The sequence below is a fragment of the Astyanax mexicanus genome, chromosome 7, assembly GCF_023375975.1.
Source record: "Astyanax mexicanus isolate ESR-SI-001 chromosome 7, AstMex3_surface, whole genome shotgun sequence".
Lineage (NCBI taxonomy): Eukaryota > Metazoa > Chordata > Actinopteri > Characiformes > Acestrorhamphidae > Astyanax > Astyanax mexicanus.
Genome location: NC_064414.1, coordinates 17,117,230 through 17,137,804, shown reverse-complemented (window position 1 = coordinate 17,137,804; position 20,575 = coordinate 17,117,230). Strand labels below are relative to the sequence as shown.

The 20,575-nt window shown below is 37.2% G+C and overlaps 1 protein-coding gene across 1 annotated transcript; it reads right to left on the bottom strand.

Moving 5' to 3' along the window:
* Positions 1-17,022: 17,022 nt before the first annotated feature.
* Positions 17,023-20,485, bottom strand: c1d (C1D nuclear receptor corepressor). Its single transcript, XM_007247347.4, has 5 exons — positions 20,422-20,485; positions 19,994-20,131; positions 19,342-19,408; positions 19,199-19,254; positions 17,023-18,118 (listed from the first exon to the last, which is right to left on the bottom strand). Exons 2-5 carry the CDS (start codon positions 20,126-20,128, stop codon positions 17,939-17,941), a joined length of 438 nt encoding a protein of 145 aa, XP_007247409.1. The 5' UTR covers positions 20,129-20,131; positions 20,422-20,485; the 3' UTR covers positions 17,023-17,938.
* Positions 20,486-20,575: the final 90 nt, after the last annotated feature.

Here is a 20,575-nt window from a genome sequence, read left to right as displayed (position 1 = left end):
GTTACAGTTATTAAAAACACTTATTATAAAGTGGGTCCAGCTGTTCTTCTTGTTAAATATATGGTTTGTGAAAACAGCTGTTTTTTTTATTTTGTTAGAAAATGTGCTGCTGCTTCCTACTGTATTTAGGTATGTATTGGAAGTTTTTGATACCCTCTGCTGAGCTGGCAAAAAATACGTTTTTTTTTTTGTAAAGTTAATGATTTTTGGACTGATTTTCAGAAACAGAATCTGGTGGTATTATATGGCACAGTTTTTTTTATATATTTTTGTGTACAATGTTGTCCTAGCTTTAGATCTTTACTTGATTAAAATTAAAGTATCTGCCTTCAAATATTTAAAAAATGTAACCTTTTAACAAACCATTAATCATTATCATTAATTAATCTGAAACTCATTTCTTATTAAAATGATCATAAACATAAAACACTGAAACCAAACTGCTTTAAATCAGTAGAACCAAGTGGCTTTAAATAATTTTTTTGATTTAAGATGTATGTGGTTTCAACTTTACGTTTAATATATTTAATAGTTGCTTCATGTTTTCATGTTTTTATCTCTGATTCTTGATGTCCAAAAGGAATGACTTTTACTTTTTAGCATTTTGCATAATGTAGTAAATAAGTAAAAAGAAGGACTATTGACTATAAACCATAGTGGAGTTAAAGTAAAAATATAAACAGATATGATAAAGAAAAATGGAAATAAGAGTTGGGCAATATATTGATATTTTATCGTGTTGTGAAACATTTTCTGTTTGTATCAACATGTTTTAATTTGCATATCAATGATATAATCATAAAACCACTGTCCAAGCTGTACATTTCATTACAAAGAGTGCAAATTATCTTGTTTAACTGGGTGATTATTGGAATTAAATTGAAATACATTTACTATACATTACCACCACTAGACACAGATTTCATAATAAAATTCTAATCATGTTTCATTCGCTAATGTGCTTTTAAATAATGGGTGCTGTATCACATTATTATTATTATGTATTTTTATGTATTAATATGCAGAATCACAATACCTGTACTTGTATCTGTATTTCTATTGGTTCTTTAATTAAGACATTTTGGCACAGTGTAAGGGACAGTTTGTCTTTTCAAATTATGCAGTAAACTAAAAATCGACAAAAATGGAGATAAATGTTTTTCATTTTACAGCGACGATATAATGTCTTGTTATACAAAGTGAAAAGTGCAAATGCTTCACAACATGATTTTATTTATACAGTATCCGTCAAAAGTTTGAACACATCTCTTCTCATTCAATGAGTTTTCTTTCTTTTCTTTCTTTATAATTTTTACATTGTAAATGTAATATTAAAAATATTAAAGCTATACAGGAACTCATGCAGGATTATTTAGTAAAGATAAAGTGTTAAACAAACCTGAATATTTAATTTAATTTAATAATTTAGAGTCATCTAAGTAGCCAGATTCATCTTTGAGGACAGATTTGCACACCCTTGGTATTTTAGTATCAGTGTCTTCATGAAAGCTAGGAGTTTCTGGAGGTGCTGAACAATAGTTCCTGCTTTTCCTTCACGCTGTGAAGCTCCAGCTCATCCCAAATCACCTCAAATCACCATCTCAGCTGATCAGGTTTAGGTCAGGGGATTAAGGAGGACAAACACTTTTTATTGTTTACGACATAATTCCATATTTGTCTCAAGTTTTCATGTGTTTAATTTTAATCTACAGTGTAAAAATTCTTAAAGAAGCAAGAAAATCCTTTAAACTTTTGTCTGGTACTGTATGTCATCGCTTTCACAATGTGTTATCACTGTATCTGTGGAAACAGATATGGAGGCAGTTTCAGAGACATATACTTCAGTCTTGCCCAAGATTTCTATTACAGAAGAGACTTGCATCACAACCCACACACATCATGATCTCAGTTCCAGGCTGGGTTTGGTACTGTATATGATGAGCATGAGTGTCTCCAGACCCTTTGCTGAACATGTTTACAGAGTTTGAGTAGAGGCTGGTTGAGCAATGCCCCCCCTCTCTTCCACAGAACAAAAACATGCTGTTGGTATCAAAGGGACAGAACCCGAAGAGCTGTCTTTGACCCCCACCTAGTGGTTGAGAAGATCGTAGCTCCTCAGACTGTGGGTCTGCTGATTGTATTCAGGTGTTGGCGTAGAAGCAGTTAAGGCTTTTCTCTTTTTTCTGTAATGGTTATGGTCAGACAGAGAGAGATAGAGCAGAGACAACATTAGTCTCACTTGTAGATCAGTATTTCCAATAAACCACACACTTCTCACTATATGACACTAATACACTTTTTATTATGTAATTATAGATTATATCATTACCAAAGCAGCCTCTCTGTATAATGGCATCTACAGCTATTTCTAATTCTTTCTTTAAACAGATCTTTTACGATGATTTAAAAAGCTATTCATTGAGCTGCATAAACAACCACAGCCAACAAAATGCACTGATTTGTAATTCACAATAAAGATATTTTTATGAATGCCCTAAAGGTGTCTGACCACTGCCCATAATGCAGCAGGGTAAACTACGGTCAGCTCGGTTGTCTGTACATCCGAAGAGGCCTACTGTTTTTCTGCTACTTCATTCACATCATAAAACTAAGGGGCCCAGGCTTTACTGCCCCCTTAACCACCGTTACAGCGGCCTCCCAGCAGTGTCTGAGCGCGCTCCATACCAGTCCTCACATCAGCCATAAAGCAAGAGCATCAAACAGAGATGAGAGGCACTACTGACATACTATAAAGCCTTTATTTCATCTGGGCCGGAAGAAAGGGGGGCAGAATACAAGCAATAATCTTAAGCACTTGGTTCCCAGTAACTGTGACCCCTTAAACAGTGGGCTTATTGTTCTGCGAATTATCTTAAGGCTAACTGATATGAAACGAATATATTTCGTATATATACAGTGCTGTGAAAAATGATTTGCCGCCCACAGATTTATTTTGTTTTTGTTTTCCTTATTATACTTAATTTTTAGATTAACAAACACATTTTAATATCAGACAAAAGTAACTTGAAGAAATATAAAAGCAGTTTTTAAAAGATAATTTAATTTGTTAAAAGAAAAAGCAACTGATTAAACCAACCTGTAATTGCCCTCTAAACCTAAAAACTTGGTAGTGACACTCTTGGCAGCAACATCTGCAACTGCAGGAATTTTGTACCACTCTTCTTTACAGAATTGTTTTAATTCAGCCACATTGGAGGTTTTTCCAGCATGAACCGCCTATTTAAGATCATACCACAGCATCTCAATCAGACTTTGACTAGGCCACTCCAAAACCTTTATTTTTTTAGCTATTCAGAGGTGGACCTGCTGGTGTGTTTCGGACCATTGTCCTGCTGCAGAACCCAAGTACACCTGAGCTTTCTCCTTTCTCGTTTGTCTGTTAAAAAGCTGATTTCATGGTTCCGTCAATTACAGCAAGTTGTCCAGGTCCTGAAGAAGCAAAGCATCCCCAGACCATCACTCTAACACCACCATGTTTGACTTTCAGTATGATGTTCTTTTTCTGAAATTATGTGATAGTTTAGGCCAAAATTTATGTCTTGTCAATCCACAGAATATATTTTCACAAAGTCCTGGGGATCATCAAGATGTTTGTTTGCAAATGTAAGATGGGCAGTTATATCCTTTTAGATCAACAGTGTTTTTTGCCTTGGAACTCTACCATGGATACCATTTTTGACCAGTCTGTTTCTTATTATTAAATCATGAACACTGACATTAACAAATGCAGATGTTCCAAATTTGGTAGGAGACCTGCAGTTTTTTAGATGTTGTTCTGGGTTCTTTTGGGACCTCCAGGATGAGTTGTCCATGCACTTTTGGAGTAATTTTGGTAGGCCGGTGTATCCTTGGAAGGTTCACTTGTGACAATTACTTTTTTTATATACGGGTAGTTTTTCCTTTAATAAATTGAATCATCAGTTAAAACTGATTTTTGTATTTACTCAGGATATTTTTGTCTGATATTAAAGTTTGTTTGATCTGAAAACTGTAAGTATGACAAAACAGCAAAGACAAAAGAAATCTGTAAGGGGCAAATACTTTTTCACAGCACTGTATAAAATATAGATATGTAAGGAAACTAAAATGAGGCACTCACACACTGTGCTGTCTTTGTTATAAAGAAGTAAGTATTAATGTATTTTCTACATGATCTGAGCCTTTTACATTGCATGAACATGCTAAACTATTTATTTATAAGTTAATAACTGTTGCATGCAATGCCTTCCCAGATCATCTTTAGCTGAGGCACTGTGTTTTCCCAACTGTGAAGCCTCCACTCTCAAACTCAAACTTTGTTGGGTCCCAAACAGAAACTGGATTTAATGCTAATGATGATAGGGTTCCTGTCTGTAGCAATCTATGTTTTTTTTTTTTTACCACATCACTGCAAACAGAGATGATAGTGGCTTACCATGGCAGAAACTTAATTGAAACTGCCGATTTAGCCTCTCTCAAAGTCACTGCACAAAATGTTTTCAGATGCATTGTAGAGGCATGTCCAGCAGTCAACGATCTCTCACCAAGAGGTACACTACCCAAAATTAGACTCTGAAAGTCTTAGCCTTCTTGTCTTAACATAGAGGCACTTTACCCTGCATACTCTGTATTTGTCCCTGTTTATGTGTGGGTGGAGCCGAGACTACTCAGCAAGTGACAGAGCTATCTGTCACCTCAAGTGTATGAAATGTTATTTAACAATACATGGAGCCAGCATATGATTTTTTTTTTTTATTATTTGACCAAAGTTAGATTCTGCATGAAAACTGATCTGAATGGCTGATGTAAATTTACTGCTTGCCTAATTATTACCTGAGGGTCAGAAACACATGGGATTAAATAGGAATCTACAGATTCCACACTAACAGGCCTAAATGCCCTGGCGGTATGTAAAGAGGCAACACTAGATGCATTCGGATGCCAAACAAGCACAAAGCATGCCAACCTGCCATTCAGCGATACGCTTTAATACCAAGCAACTGTTCAGGGATAATGGTGATACTAAGAAAGCTGGTCAGCTGCTCGCTTCATGCCAAGCTGTCTCACGCCACTGAGAAAATCACAGAGTGGATTTGATCCCGCTCACACATCTCCCGAAAAACCACAACATGCACTCTCTTCAGCTCTCTCCAGCCTTCGCATGTGAGAATGGACACTTCTTAAATCCTAATTTGTCATTTGGGACAAATCCGGCCTTTTGCGGCTTTCTCTCTACAGGCATGAACATTCCTGGAGAAAATATATGTCCCAACAGCTGGACTCCTGTCCTCTTCAGCCTGCTGAATAAACCACTATCCTAGAAATTATGAACAGCATCAAATCCATTACACACCATCTTACTGTGCGAGGTTCGGCACTGGAAAAAATGAAAGGGCCCAGCACAGGGATTTGGAATGCTGAGCAGCTACCCAAATGTTCTAACAAGTGCTGGGTGGAAGTTCTCAGAGTGTCGTCCAGAGTGGTGCTTTCTGTTAGATTTGAGGTACAGTACCAATCAAAATGTTAGACACACGTACTCATTCAATGTTTCTCTTTGTTTCTTTATTTAATTTATTATTTAGATTTTGAATTAGTATTAAAAACATGAAAACAATTAATGGACACATTTGGAAACATGTAGTAAACAGTAAAACCTTCAATCAAACCCCCTGACCTAAACCCAGCTGCTGGAGCTTTGAGCTGGAGCTTCAAAAAACAGCAACTATTGTTCAGCACCTCCAGGAACTCCTTCAAGATGCTGAGAAAACTATTCCAGGTGACTTTACCCTCATGAAGACACTGAGATTAAAATACCAAGAGTGTACAGATCTGTCCTCAAAGATAAATGTGCTACTAAAGTATAATCTAAAGTATAAAACATATTCTGGTGCATTTATTTACCTTCTGATCATTACATGACATAGTACAGAACATATAATATACAATATACACAAAGTTAAGACTTAAAAAAATGCAATATTATAGAGGTTCAACCAGCCAGCACTTCACAGCTTGTTTGGCACTTAATTAGCAAGTATGATGTGGTGAATGGTAAGTGAAAAAAAAATAATGCTGCTAGCCCAATGCTTCAAGCCTGGTTGGTGGGGACGCTAATGCTGCTAGCCTGATGTTCAAGCCTGGTTGCTGGGGACATTAATGTCACTAAACCGATGCCCCAAGCTTGGCTGCTGGAGACGCTAATGCTGCTAGCCCGATGCTCCAAGCCTGGTTGCTGGGGACACTATTCACTGCTGAGGACGCTAATGCTGCTAGCCCAATTGCTAAGAACGCTAATGCTGCTAGCCCAATGCTCCAAGCCTGGTTGCTAGGGACACTAGTCGTTGCTAAGAACGCTAATGCAGCTAGCCCAATGCTCCAAGCCTGGTTGCTGGGGACACTGTTCACTGCTGAGGACGCTAATGCTGCTAGCCCAATTGCTAAGAACGCTAATGCTGCTAGCCCAATGCTCCAAGCCTGGTTGCTAGGGACACTAGTCGTTGCTAAGAACGCTAATGCAGCTAGCCCAATGCTCCAAGCCCGGTTGCTGGGGACACTAATGCTGCTAGCCTGATGCTTCAAGCCTGGTTGCTGGGAACACCAATGCTGCTAGTGCGATGCTCCAAGCCTGGATGCTGGGGACATTAATCGTTGCTAAGAATGCTAATGGCACTAGCCTGATCCTCAAGCCTGGTTGCTGGGAACACTAATGCTGCTAGCCCAATGCTTCAAGCCTGGTTACTGGGAACACCAATGCTGCTAGCCCAATGCTCCAAGCCTGGTTGCTGAGGACGCTAATGCTGCTAGCCCAATGCTCCAAGCCTGGTTGCTGAGGACGCTAATGCTGCTAGCCCGATGCTTCAAGCCTGGTTGCTGGGAACACTAATGCTACTAGCTCGATGCTTCAAGCCTGGTTGCTGGGAACACCAATGCTGCTAGTGCGATGCTCCAAGCCTGGATGCTGGGGACACTAATCGTTGCTGAGAATGCTAATGGCGCTAGCCTGATCCTCAAGCCTGGTTGCTGGGAACACTAATGCTGCTAGAGAAATGCTCCAAGCATGGTTGCTGGGGACACTAATGCTGCTAGAGCAATGCTCCAAGCATGGTTGCTGGGGACACTAATGCTGCTAGCTCGATGCTCCAAGCATGGTTGCTGGGGACACTAATGCTGCTAGAGCAATGCTCCAAGTCTGGTTGCTGGTGCCGCTAATGTCGCAAGCTTGACACTCTAATCTGGTCGCCACCATCGCTAATGCTGCTATCCCAACGCTCCAAGCCCTTTTACTGGGGATGCTAATGCCTCTAGTATCCACTGATGATGCTTCACTTTTTAGTACAAATGGCCAAAAATGATGTGCTAGTTTAGTTGCCATAAATTAGATTTTTCATCAAATTATTTCTATAATAAAAGTACATATTACACATAAATGTGTATAAAAACTATTTAAATGAAACAACAGGCTAATCAGAGTGAAGCTTTAAGAATACTTAAATTTTCATCTTCTAATGTAGGATTCACAGTGAAGAAGCCCCACGGTGAAAATAGGAACAGAGCATGGGGAAATCCTCTCAGACCTCCACAGCAGAGTCTGACTTTCAAAAGTGTAATTTGTCCCACGCAGCCTGTCGAGGGTAAATAAAAGTCTCTTATCTTGATGAATCTAGCCATCAGCGCGGAGCAAGGTGAATGGAAGGTGGCACAAATGAGGGGGAAGAATGTGGGGAGCGTTAGTGTAAACAGCTCCAGGGCCGAGCGTTGCTTCATCAGTCATGGTGGGACCCCTCCTTAACCCCCCCAGGGTCTAGCCCCCACCACATTTATTTAGAACCGACGCCAAAACCAGCGAGGTCACAGCGGTGATTAGAGACAGAGGGAAGGGAGCAGGCCTGATTCCTTAGGGTTCAGAATCACCCTAAAAAAAACCTCTGGTTCCATTCATTTTCCCATGCATCTCTTCACAAGGTCAGTTAGCTCCTTTTCCCAACTGTTACACAGAATGTGCTATGTTCACACCACAGGAAAAAAAGCAGCCTAAATCCTAATAGCAAAATGTTATAATCAAATCTGTTTTTTCATCTATTAACATTGGTTTTAGGGTTTTATTGAGATTATGTTAGATTGTCAGAGTGCCTGTAACAAAGACCAAAGGTGATCTGTCACCAGACATCTGCTTAGATATGATACCTATATGTGATGACCACAGTGCCCACTTCAGGTACTAGTCTGCCAGTGCATAGGCAGGGCTGAGCCTGATTGGTCTAACTAAAGCCTTAAGTGCACCTCTAAAGGGGTATGGCTTATAAGGTGGCAGTTTGGTCCATCTCAATGGGGCACCTTCTTTCTTTGTGTAGGCATGTTTCTTTTTCTTGATTTCTCTTTCTCATTCTCCTTCTTTCTTTGCCTCTACATTTATCATTTAGTGACACAAACACACATCCACTTATTCACGACTATCACTGCATTCATACCCTAGACCAGGGGTCACTAATAGGCGGACCGCGGTCCGGACCCAGACTTTGTCCAATCCGGACCCAAACCGATAGACTACTGATAAGGATTTAATTCTGACTGTGTTCATTTAAAGCGGCGATATGTTTGTTGTCTTTATGGTTTACGTGCTTTACGGCGCAGTAAACTTACAGACCAATCATGTGTGCTGTAAGATCACCAAACGCCCCCCTCTACCAATCAGATCTGTGCAGATGCGAGAGCGCGGATCCACACAGGCGAAACAGGCGGTGAGAAATGGGAGAATAAAGCGAGAAAAGCTGATTCAGATGGTGCGCACCAGAAAAAAAATAAAATACTACCTTTATAAAACATATTAACAGTAATGTAACCGAGCGGTGTTACTTAAAGAGAATTAAAGAAAGAATTAAAGAGAAACAACCGAGACAAGAGTGCAAAAATATTCCACTTCACTGCACCTGATCAGAACTCCTCAGCAAGAAATAAAAACTCCCTCGCTCACAGACGCGCTCTCTTTGCTCCCACAACAACCCTACTTCAAAACTAAGGCAACCCCCAGAGGACAAAACATAAGTGACAAAATAAAACTGCTGTTTTTAAAAAAAAAAAGCTGATATTTTGGCCAAGTTCAACAAACATTTCTCCATATATTGTACGATTTATCATTCAGGTAATTATTATTATGACAGGCAGGCCTAAATCTAATATAAATAAAAATCAAATAGAATAAATATAACATTTTGAAACAAAGTAAACATACAGATTCAGATTATTAGACCCGATATGTTAAATTATTGAGGGTGTACCCATTTATTTTATGAAAGATTGATAATGTAATTATTGTGACAGGCCTATTTATATTACATTACATTATATTTGGCATACGCTTTTGTCCAAAGCGACTTACAATAGTCCAGTACAGAGTAATAGAAGTTTAAAGGTAAAACAATAAATAAATAAAGTTGAAATGTACTATTATGTGTAATTTGTTTTGGCTTTCAGTTGTTGATAAAACACTTACAGAACTACCATATGCTTCTTCAGTAAACAGAATAAAACACTGAATTATAACACAAGTTAACACTGGCGATGGTCCGGACCTTAGCCTTAAGACATTTTCTCTAACTGGACCAAATGGAATTCTAATTAAATACCCCTACCCTAGACATTTTGAAATTATGTATTTTTGGATTGACTTAATAAAATTGTTCTTTGTGTCACCGGGGAAAGGACGCACACCAAATGACAAAATACTTTTTTTGTGGGGTATTTTATTCCGATAGATCCCACCCCAGGGATTTTTATGAAATATAAAATGTATATTAATTATAAAACAAATATGAAATAAAAGCAAAATAAAGACAACCAGCACTTGCTGAGCAGAAATATTAGTCTCAATGCACAACAACACTGCACCACCTATCTTTGACTTACTGCAACTGCAGTGCACGTATTTATAGACTTTTATCAGAGCTTGTACTCAATTGTACTCAAAATAACAAAAATAAAATGAATACACTGTAAAACCCTAACTTAGAACACAGCACAGTATTTGGTAGTGGCACTAATTACAGAAAATAGATAAATAACATTAATACCACCTTAATACCATTAACAGAGCTCTTTTTATATTTGTTTTTAAGCTCACCTCAATTTACTCAGCTTTACTCAACAAGATTTGAGCATTTCATCAAGAGAACTTGGACAAACAGCTTCTGTAACCCAGAAAAATACAAGGCTTGAACACGAGGAGCACACTACCCCACTGAAACAATGCCATCTGCCCGCATCTGGTTGTGATTCATCCAAAATACATGTTTAGAAAGGCAAAATAGGCATCTATACTACTGTTATAGGCCAACTAAACCTTATATTGTTCAGTATTTGCTGATATTTACCTCTTATTTCATTAGGATGGCTCTGGATGGATCCTAAAATGGAGCACCACCATTCACTGCAGCTTGAGCCTCCTTCTCTACCATGCTCTTAGCTCCTCCCTTTCCTCTCTCAGGGTGACAACACTTCTGATTGTGTTTCTTAAAGTTACAGACACACATTTTAAAGGTGTATTCTCAATTCACCACCTGGCTACATTTGGTTAAAACTTAAACCCTCCTGTTGTGTCCCTTTTTTATGTTGCGGGGTGTGGAGGAACCCATGCCGTAATATATACCTAACCCATTCTTATTCTATTCAGCCTTTTCCTGTTATCTACTTTAAAATGCCTGCTGTGCAAAAATGTGCCATTTTACATCCTAACATGCATCAAGAGCATCTTTAAGAGACAGATTTACACTGCTATAACCTGTGGCCACAGGTGCTCAAACATACCTGAATCCCAACACCTCTAAAAGTGAGAGTAAAAAGGAGAATGTAGCTCTGGAATGAATGTTTCATAGAAAATGTATTCAAAATTGTTTGTATATCCAACACTTTTGTTATGTTTATATCAGAAGGTGTATGAAAAAGTGTTTAAAATTAAAGTAGCACACCTGTCACCTGTGCGAATAGATTATTATTAAATTATTGTTATTCATCTCTCATGACACTCACCTCTCATCTGAATTTCATACTTGACAAAATTTTCTTGACAAAAATAATGTTTTTGGACTAATTGGATACTTTCGATCCCAAGTCAAGGATAATTTTATATGTCAAAATAAATTCTGTGCCCACATGAGGACACTGTTTGTTTGTTTGTTTGTTTTTTTGCAAAAATTACTCCCTGTACAAAGACTAAGTAATTTGGTCCTACTAATCACAAATAGTTATGAGAAATTAAAAATGAGCACCAATAAAAAGTCCAGGTCTCAGGAGGTTAAAGCAGTACTATGAGCCTAATATTCTATGGAGAAACATACTATATGTCTACAAAAACATTTGGATATTTTGAATCTGGAATGGCCCAGAGTCAAGCTTATTCATAAGACCTATTCAAAAATGCTAGTTACAGGATAGGTGATATTTGTTTTGTGAAGAATCATTTTTTAAAAAGTGGTTATATAATGTATGTGATTATGTGTATTTATGTGTGGTGAATGTTAGTTTACTGTTGCATCATTATTGTGATTGATTTTCCAGACAGTTATTTAGCCTAAAATAAATGTTCTTTTCACTGGGAAAAAAAATCCATTCAAACTGCTATGTTCTCCAATAATGCCACCAAAGTTATCTGTACAACAGTTTTTACAGTCAGTGAGTAAAAGCAATGACAAAATGTGCTTTGAATGTGGGTAAAGAAAGCTTATAAAAATGACTGCAGGCCTTAATTTAGACAAAAAAAATATAATAGTTTCTTCTTGTAACTGCAGAAACTGTCACTCCTGTCTATACAGTCCCACTGTCCACAACAGGAAAACATAAATTTGTCTGTACAGTAATCACCACCATTCATTTTCCAGAGCCAGGGGTTACAGCCTCTGTAACACTTTAGCAGGTTTCGCCTGTGTGGAGGAACCCCTTGAACTCTAATTGGAGAGCGAGTGCATATTGCTCCTCTTGGCGGTGTGCACTGTGGTTTTATGAGACCACATGCAGTATAATGAGAAAAGAAGCTCTTCTCCAGACCTCTCCTCCTGCACCCCCCCTCTCTCTCCTAAGGCCTTGTTTGCAGTGTATACATGTCCAGTATCACTGACTACAGTATTAGCCCCTGGCCCTTCCACACCGACCCTTGGCCAGAATTAGCCTGTCATTAGTCCCATGAAATGTCCTACTTCTGGCTGCACTTATGCATCATAAAACTAAAGGGAGAAAAGTGGGAAAGGACAACTGTTGCTGCAAGGCTTTTGCAAGAACCCTGCATGCAGACAAACTAAGGAACACTTTTAATGTGCTGGACTTTTACTGCTTGTTCCTAAAATATGATTCTTAGAAGACAGTTATTTAGTAATCAGTGGATGATGCAAATCCTTCGGGGGAATTTAAACAGAAACAAGCTTTATCTGTGCTGGACTTTTTACAGTTCATAAACGTATCATGCAAAAATGATATATGAACATTTTCCTTGCATTATTTAAGGCCTGAAAGCACTTCATCTTTTTTTTTTTTTTTTTTTTTTTTTTTTTTTTTTCATTTTATTCTGTAAGTAAATATATATATTTTTAGAATTAAGAAGAAATGTCAGTAGTTTATGTAATAAAACAACAATGTTTATTTTACTCAAACATGCACCTATTAATTTTCTACACCCTCTAAGAGAAAATATAACAAATAATCTACAGAGATTTCCACAACATTTCATGCACAACCACGGTTTAGAATAATATGGCATTAAAAGGTAAGAAAAGGCTACATTCAGAAAATAGAACCTTAAACTTAAGACATAGTGAAAAACATGTGTTTTTCCATTTTGTTTGGCAGTGGAGTGATATGTTTGTAATAATCTGCCCAGGGACTACAGGTGAAAATGAGCTCATTAGCTAACACATTTACACTCATGTGGAAACAGATACTTTTTGTGAAATCTCTCCCTGGTAAATAAAATAAATCAAACAAATACATTATTAAAAGTCTATTTGGGATTGAACAGTATGTATTGAATGTAGTTGGTTGGAGTTCTTACCAGGCTTTTACTTGCCTCAGCTCCAGCTGAAGTAGCACAGTTCAGAAGCATGTCCTGACTGACTGACTACATGAGGAGTTGTGGGAAAACTGTAGAGTTCATTTTATTTTCTCTTCAAACCACAACAACCTCTGCTGGCTGTGTTTCGTGTGCTTCACTGTCAGACAGGCTCTGTTGTCTTCTGTCATCATAATCACCTCATCTCCCTTTACAGTAGCGCCGACTGACAATTTCCCCCTCATAAAACACGCTGACTGACCTCCTCCTCCAACTTCTGAGATTCTTTTGTTCGTTCTCTCTCCCTCTAAAGGGTTTTAAGACAAATGCAATATCCCACATCACATCATTAGGAGGCTGTTTAATTAAACCCTGAAGCAATGCCAACAATAGCCATTATGAATCTCTCCTCCACTACTCTTTTAATTAGTCCCACAGACCCTCCAGTTTTCCAGGCTCCATCCACTTCTCAACTGCCTTTCAAAGACTGAGGGAGTCTCCTCAGACAAACACCACATAGGGGGCTAAAATCTAAGTGCCCACTCCTGCTGAATACAGAGCCTAAAAAAAATACTCAAACCACACTGCCCTCTGCTGGCCTGGGGACAAGCTGCCTGAATATGATCCCACCAGGCCACATACTCCACAAAACTACTCCAAACAAAGTACAAAGAAAGAAAATACACATCAAGAAAAGCCAGAATTAACTTTCTAAACCCAGGACTTATGATATGATTGAGTTTGTTGAACTTGGCCTCCCCCCGAATGTCTGGGTACTGAGCTCATTTCAAATCCATAAGCACATATGGTCACAGAAAGGCTTCAAGGGCTTCAATGGGCAAGAAAGCATGTTTTTCCAATATGTTCTAAGAGGATTGAGCTTTTGTCAGGCAGACTGAAAGACATCTTTGAACAGATTGTTGGGGGAAAAGAAAGAAAGAAAAAAAATCTAAACTTTCCGCTCAACAAACGTCAGCTCAATAATGCCGTACATCCTTCAAGTGACAGATTTTCCAGACGAGAATATTACGATTAGACTTGTTTTCTCTTTTCTCTGTTTTTCTCTTCTGCAAAGAAATTACAAAGAATGTATGGGAGGTGTATAGCAAAGAATGTATAGTCACATATGCAAAGTGTTATTTTTTATAGGGTCTATAGGCTACTCAAATATGTCTTTTATTTTATTTAGGTTTTAGATGTACATTTTAACATAATATAAGATTTAAATAAATGTTTGGGGGGAAGGCCTACAAAAACAGCTCATACTCAGAAATCTTGCTGGAAATTTATAATTGACAGGAATATTTATAATTAATAAAAAAAAAGCATGTCCTTTTTCACTTGTGTGTTACTTATGTATTTATTAAAGTGCTTTTAATGTTACTACGTTCATGCACACAATTAACCTGGACACTTTAATCATTGTTAATTACATTACTAATTCTGGCAACAGCTTCCTGACCATTTTTATTGTTTTAGTAGATTAAAAAGTAGACTACTTTTTATTTTGAAATATTGACTTGACATAGACCCTCTTAGGCAGGGGTGTCCAAACTATGGTCCGTTTTCTTTTTTGAAGTGGCCCGCAAGGTATTTTAGAAATAAAATGAAAGTAGGCCAGCGGGTTTTTTAATGTGAGATTCAAAGTTTAAATGCTAGGTGTCAAACGGACCAAAGAGTCTATATGTGGCGAGAATGCGCAGTTGTAGTGAGAAAAACAGACCAGAAGAGTCTATATGCTGTGAGAATGCACAGTTGTGGTGCAGAAAATGGGCCAACGAGTCTAAAAGCGGCGAGAGTGCGCAGTTTTGGCAGGAAAAACAGACCAAAGAGTGTATATGCGGCGAGAATGCGCAGTTGTGGCACAGAAAACGGGCCAAAGGGTCTAACAATCCCCAAAAAATTAAAAATGGACAGCAAATGCAGAAAATTTCAGGCATGTTGGGAAAATTTATATTTTTTAACTAAGTTCAGAGGGAAGTGTGTATGTTTAATTTGTCAGGAATCAGTTGCGTAATTAGGAGAATAAGAGTATAATATTAAGAGACATTATGAAATGAAAAATCAATTTGAAAATCTTAGTTTAAACAACACTGTCAAAGATAAAGATAGTAACTCAAGTAAAATGGTTTGTAAATAATGGTAATCAAGAACATGTATTATAAGTAGTATATTTCATTATTTGTTTTATTACAAAGTATGGCCCATGACTGCACATATATTTCTCCTTCTGGCCCCCAACAAAAAAAAGTTTGGACACCCCTGCTCTAAGGGTTCCTCTCTCTTCACCACTCACTCACTCACTCTCTCTCTCTCTCTCTCTCTCTCTCTCTCTCTCTCTCTCTCTCTCTCTCTCTCTCTCTCTCTCTCTCTCTCTCTCTCTCTCTCTCACACACACACACACACACACACACACACACACACACACACACACACACACACACACACACACACACACACACACACACACACACACACACACACACACACACACACACACACACACACACACACACACACACACAAACAGCTTTAATTAACCAGTTAAATGTAAAGCTTCTACCAGTAAAACAGTGTGTGTCAGTAACTGGCTAAACGTGAGACAATAAGATTTAAAATGCTGAACCATAAAGAAGAAATACGGTGTGAAATGCACTTGCATTGTAGTGAAACAGGATAACAAATAAAAACACTTCTGTTCTCCCCCAGCATTCAGAAATACAACGCTTGTTTGTTAACAGGCTTAATGATAGTGAAAGGGACATAGCACTGCCCATCCAGTTTAGTGGCAATGCATGAAAATTATACATATTTTCAGCAACAACCGGAATTCATGCATTTCCACAGAATTAATTCTTCAATCTGTTTACCCATCCTGGCCCTTTGTTTATGCTCATCAGTCGAATCTATCATGACTTAAGTTTAAGATGGCAGTGACCAGAAAACTACCTAACGGTACTGTGGACTGTGTAATAAACTAACTGTGCACCATCAAAGTTATCAGTGCCTCATTAAAAATGTCAGGGACCTCAGAATTCTACCAATGAAGTGTGGAGCTACTTTGAGCTTGTTAATGGTGTAGGAATAGTGATTTACTTGAGTGCTGTGCCACCATCACTAGCATTTTAAGTCTGTTAGGGTTATCGGCTAGAAGCGCTGTATTTCAAAATGCTGGGCTGAATGGAAGGTGGCTATTTGAGAAAAGTTTGTACACGTAAAAGTTTGTACAATGGGTCACTGTTTCTTCTTTAAGAAGAATCTGTGCTCACAGTTAAAATAATACAATTAAAACAAGCGTATTTTAAAAAATATGTATATTTTAAAAGACATTATTAAAAGTTTCAGTGTTGAGAAGAAATTAAGCTTAAATTAGCTAACTTTTTTCAATTTCAGACTTTTGTTCTGAAATTGAGAAAAGAGAGATGTGAACAGTAAAGAACAATATGAGAAACCGGGGTGGCTAATGGATGTTGTGGAGAGTTGGTATCCAACAGTTTGGTGATTTTTCCCTTAGAAGAAATAGTAAAATTGAGAAATAACCAAACCGAACACAACTAAAGGCCTCCAGTTTTTTTGGAACTCTAGAGCTCACATCATAACCCTTTTTCCTTTCTTCTTCTTTTTTTTTTTTTTTTTTTTACAGAACACAACTTTTTTTGGTTTTGGTGCTATGGTTTTTACATCTCCGGGGAAAATTTGCAGTAGTGTTCACAGGTAAATCTGTAAAACTGTTCACACATGACCTTAAAATAACAGCTTAAAATTAGACCGCGAGTTCCAGTATAACCCAAAGTGGAAATAAGTTACAGCCCAATCAGTAAAAAAAAAAAAAAAAAAAAAAGCAAAGTCAACTGAAGCAATAATGACCCCCAGAACTTGGTGTATTGCTTTGTAGTAGCAAATTAACATTTACATTTCAATTTACAATAGATTGTGCAGGCTTAGTTTCAGAAGCAAAGCATAAAGTAAATCAAGACAAAAGATTTACAGGCTTTTTTGTTTGTTGAGAAAACAGGCTTTAATTGTAATGGGACTAGATGACTGACATTAAATCTACATGTGTGCACAGTTACAGTCTTACTCTTCTTAATACCAGAATCCTCACACAGAAAGAAACAGAAATAAATGTGAGAGGTGTGGACATGACCTTTAAAGATGGAAAACCTAATTTGAAAGTGCAAACTGTCCAATAGGCTGCAAACATTCAACAAGTTACAAATGACTGCAGAAGAACTGCTGTTGTAAACTAAAATAATGTGTTTTGTCCAGAATGAATGGTGCTGTTTAAATAATACACAAAAACACCTCTACTCCTCACTGTTAATCTCATTTCCATTCAGGTTTCATAATAAACTTATAACTTGTTGAACAAATTCATAAATATCATTAAATCACTGACTCCAGATGCAGTTAATCAGTCAATAAAGACATGTTTAATACATCAAATGTGCTTCTTTTACCATGAACATGAGGGAAGGGTCATATTTCCACATCGTAACCACAGGTTTCAGAAATCAAGACAAATGCGGGGGATTATTTTTCGCTTTTCTTTAGTAAAATAGTTGCTTTAACGTTAGACCAGTGACTATTTGAAACATCAAGCACATTAACACTAGCACCTCCTGTTTTAAACTGAAAACCCAAAATCTGTTGGCTGATTAACTGCATCAGGGTTTTGTGATTATTCACATTATCTTTTTTGCCAAACAATTCCTTCAAGTTATAAAACCAGTGCCTGACAATGAGCAGGCAATACTCTTCTATTGTACTTTAACTATATAAACAAAACATAAAACTAAAACAATGATTTTTGTATAAAAAGGGCAAAGCAATGAGAGAAATCTCATTGATAAATAAGACACACACATTGTGTGCAGGTTCTTGTAAGGCAGTTCAAAACTGTCCTGCTCAATTTAGTTTCCTCTGCTTGGCTTTGTGAGGGTTCTCAGCATCACCTTTGGCTTTACTCTCCTCTGCGTCCCACAGGGCGTTTCGTACAAACCGAGACGCTGCATCTTTGTCCAGACGAGCTGCTTTCTTCTTATCTGTAATCTCCTTCACCCTGTTCATATACGTCCGGATTCTCTCCTGTGAAATTTTTTATTTTTAATTAATTATAATAAAAATTGTCTACGATCTTTAGTTAAAAAAGTTTTTTTGTAAACAGACAACACCATTTTAACTGATGTGCAAGGTATTTAATATATATATATATATATATATATATATATATATATATATATATATATATATATATATATATATATATATATATATATATATATATATTTATTTATTTATTTTTTTTTAGCAGCCCCCTTCAACCTTATATGGACATTTTATATTAAAATTGTGCAAACATAACCTCCATGTATTTCAGTTCTGAAAAAGTATAAAATATGAAAATCTCTGCCACATAACAGTTCTTAAATTAATAATAATAATAAAAATAAATACAGTCCCAGAATTACTGGGACAGTCGATTAAGATTTTTATTTCTTACATAAAAGGTTTAGCATTTTTTTTTTTTTTTTTTGAAAACAGAAAGCACCATTTAAAGTTATGTGCAAGCTATTGTTTCATTTACATTTCATTTATATTTTTTTACTTTATATGCAGCTTTTACAGCATTTAGATATTTTTATAACATTTAAAAATAACAGTTCTTTACAGGTTTCTGAGAGGAGCACATTTCTATCTACTGGCAGCTTTTAAAGGTCTCTGGATTATCCCATTGTTAAAATCATTAAAACAGTAATTTGACTATTCAAATTAATTTAATCAATTTCCCAGCCATATTACCAACCAAATAGTTTTTTTTTTCCTTCTTAGTGTATGTCCCATGTAAAAAAAAACTAAAAAAAAAAAACTAAAAAAAAAAAAAAAAGTATCATAATATTTAAGAACACGAAATCTAATGTCCCACAAACAACCGGCCAAAACTTAAAAAAAACTTCCAATATTTAATATAAAGCCCTAAACATCTTGCATCAACACCCTTGGCCCTATCACACCATGCAGTGCATGTGAGGTTTCACACATTATCTTAAACACAGGACTCAAATTTGTTATAAAGGTATGTAATGCAGCATTTCTGCTTATACTGACCATCAATATGTGGATTTTAAAACTCAGTAAGGAATATTTTAAATAAACATGGGGTCTTACCAGTTCTTGTTTGATTCCATGTTCTTTTGGGTTAATTCCTTGTGTCACAAGATACACTGAGGAGGGGGGAAACAGATTAAATGTGGCAGATATTTAAACAGATATGAAAAATTAAATATCACAATAAAAAAAAAAAAACTCACTCCAAAACAGAGAGTTGAGGGTGTAAGCAGACATCAGGTCCAGTTTGGCTTGCTCAAGTGGATCTAGCTGGAATAAAAACAGTGAACAATGATGCAATGCCTAAAAAGATCTTCCAACATTTTAATACATCAGCCAACCTCGCGTAAGGCTACGTTCACAAAGACACTTTGCTCAAATCCGATTTTTTTGCTCAGATCAAATTTGACTATTTTGACGTTTGACATTCAGAAATGTAAGTGACCTGTATCTGTGTGTAATGTAAGCAAATCTATATATGAAACACCTCAGATGCGCACAGTGATACCGGTATAAACGTTGCCTTCTTCACCACCAACAAAAACATAAAAGCAAAAAGATGCATGAATTCAGATTTGACCGTTCACATTCATAAAGCATGTCCATGCATCGGATATGTATCAGATTTAGGACCACATATGGAAGTGCCTCAGGTCTGATTTGAAAAAATCGGATTTTACACATTCACACAGCCATAAATAAATCAGATCTGACACATATTGACCAAAAAATCAGATTTGGGTCACTTCAGCCTGGTAATGTGAATGTAGCCTAATTCTACATTATTCAATATAAACTAGGCTGTTTTGTGAAGTGAGTAACTGTGGTGTGTAAATGATTCTGTAGCTACATTACCTTCAGATGCTCGCTCTTAGACACAGACATGAGAGTCTGTATTACACTCTGAACATTATTCACAGAAGACTGGAAACCTGTGAGGAACTCATCGATTTCCATGGGATACTCCTCAGCTGAGCTTTCCTCCGCCATTATCTGAAAACAAACGGAAGTAGAAACAGTGTGAGCTCTGTTTTCCTCTCTATAATAAACTTCCGAGCTACACACAAACACCAGCACCAGCAAGAGCTCGAGCAGCACAGCCCCGAGACGCTAGCTGATGTTCACACGTGGTGTCCACAGTGCGCGCGGGGTTTGGTAAACTCCAAATATCTCAGTATAAACAGGTTCAATGTGAGCTCTGAGGACACTATTCTCCAACTCTACTGATTAGATTCACTCAGAAACAACAGAACAAGAGAACATTAACCACACCAACTACCTACCTTACACACTCCTACAGCCGCAAAGAAGCAGAGACACAGTCATTTCCTGTTATTTCTGTACACATTTCAAAATAAAAGTTACTGCTTTCAATTGAACTGAATAAAATCAAATAAGCTATACCAACACCTTTCTAGTTTTTTTTAAACATCCCTG

Coding starts and splice junctions, on each gene's coding strand:
- c1d (XM_007247347.4), bottom strand. CDS start 20,128: ATGGCGGAGGAAAGCTCAGCTGAGGAGTATCCCATGGAAATCGATGAG. Junction 19,409..19,993: donor CTAAGAGCGAGCATCTGAAG/GTAATGTAGCTA, acceptor TTTTTATTCCAG/CTAGATCCACTTGAGCAAGC. Junction 18,119..19,198: donor ATGGAATCAAACAAGAACTG/GTAAGACCCCAT, acceptor AAAATTTCACAG/GAGAGAATCCGGACGTATAT.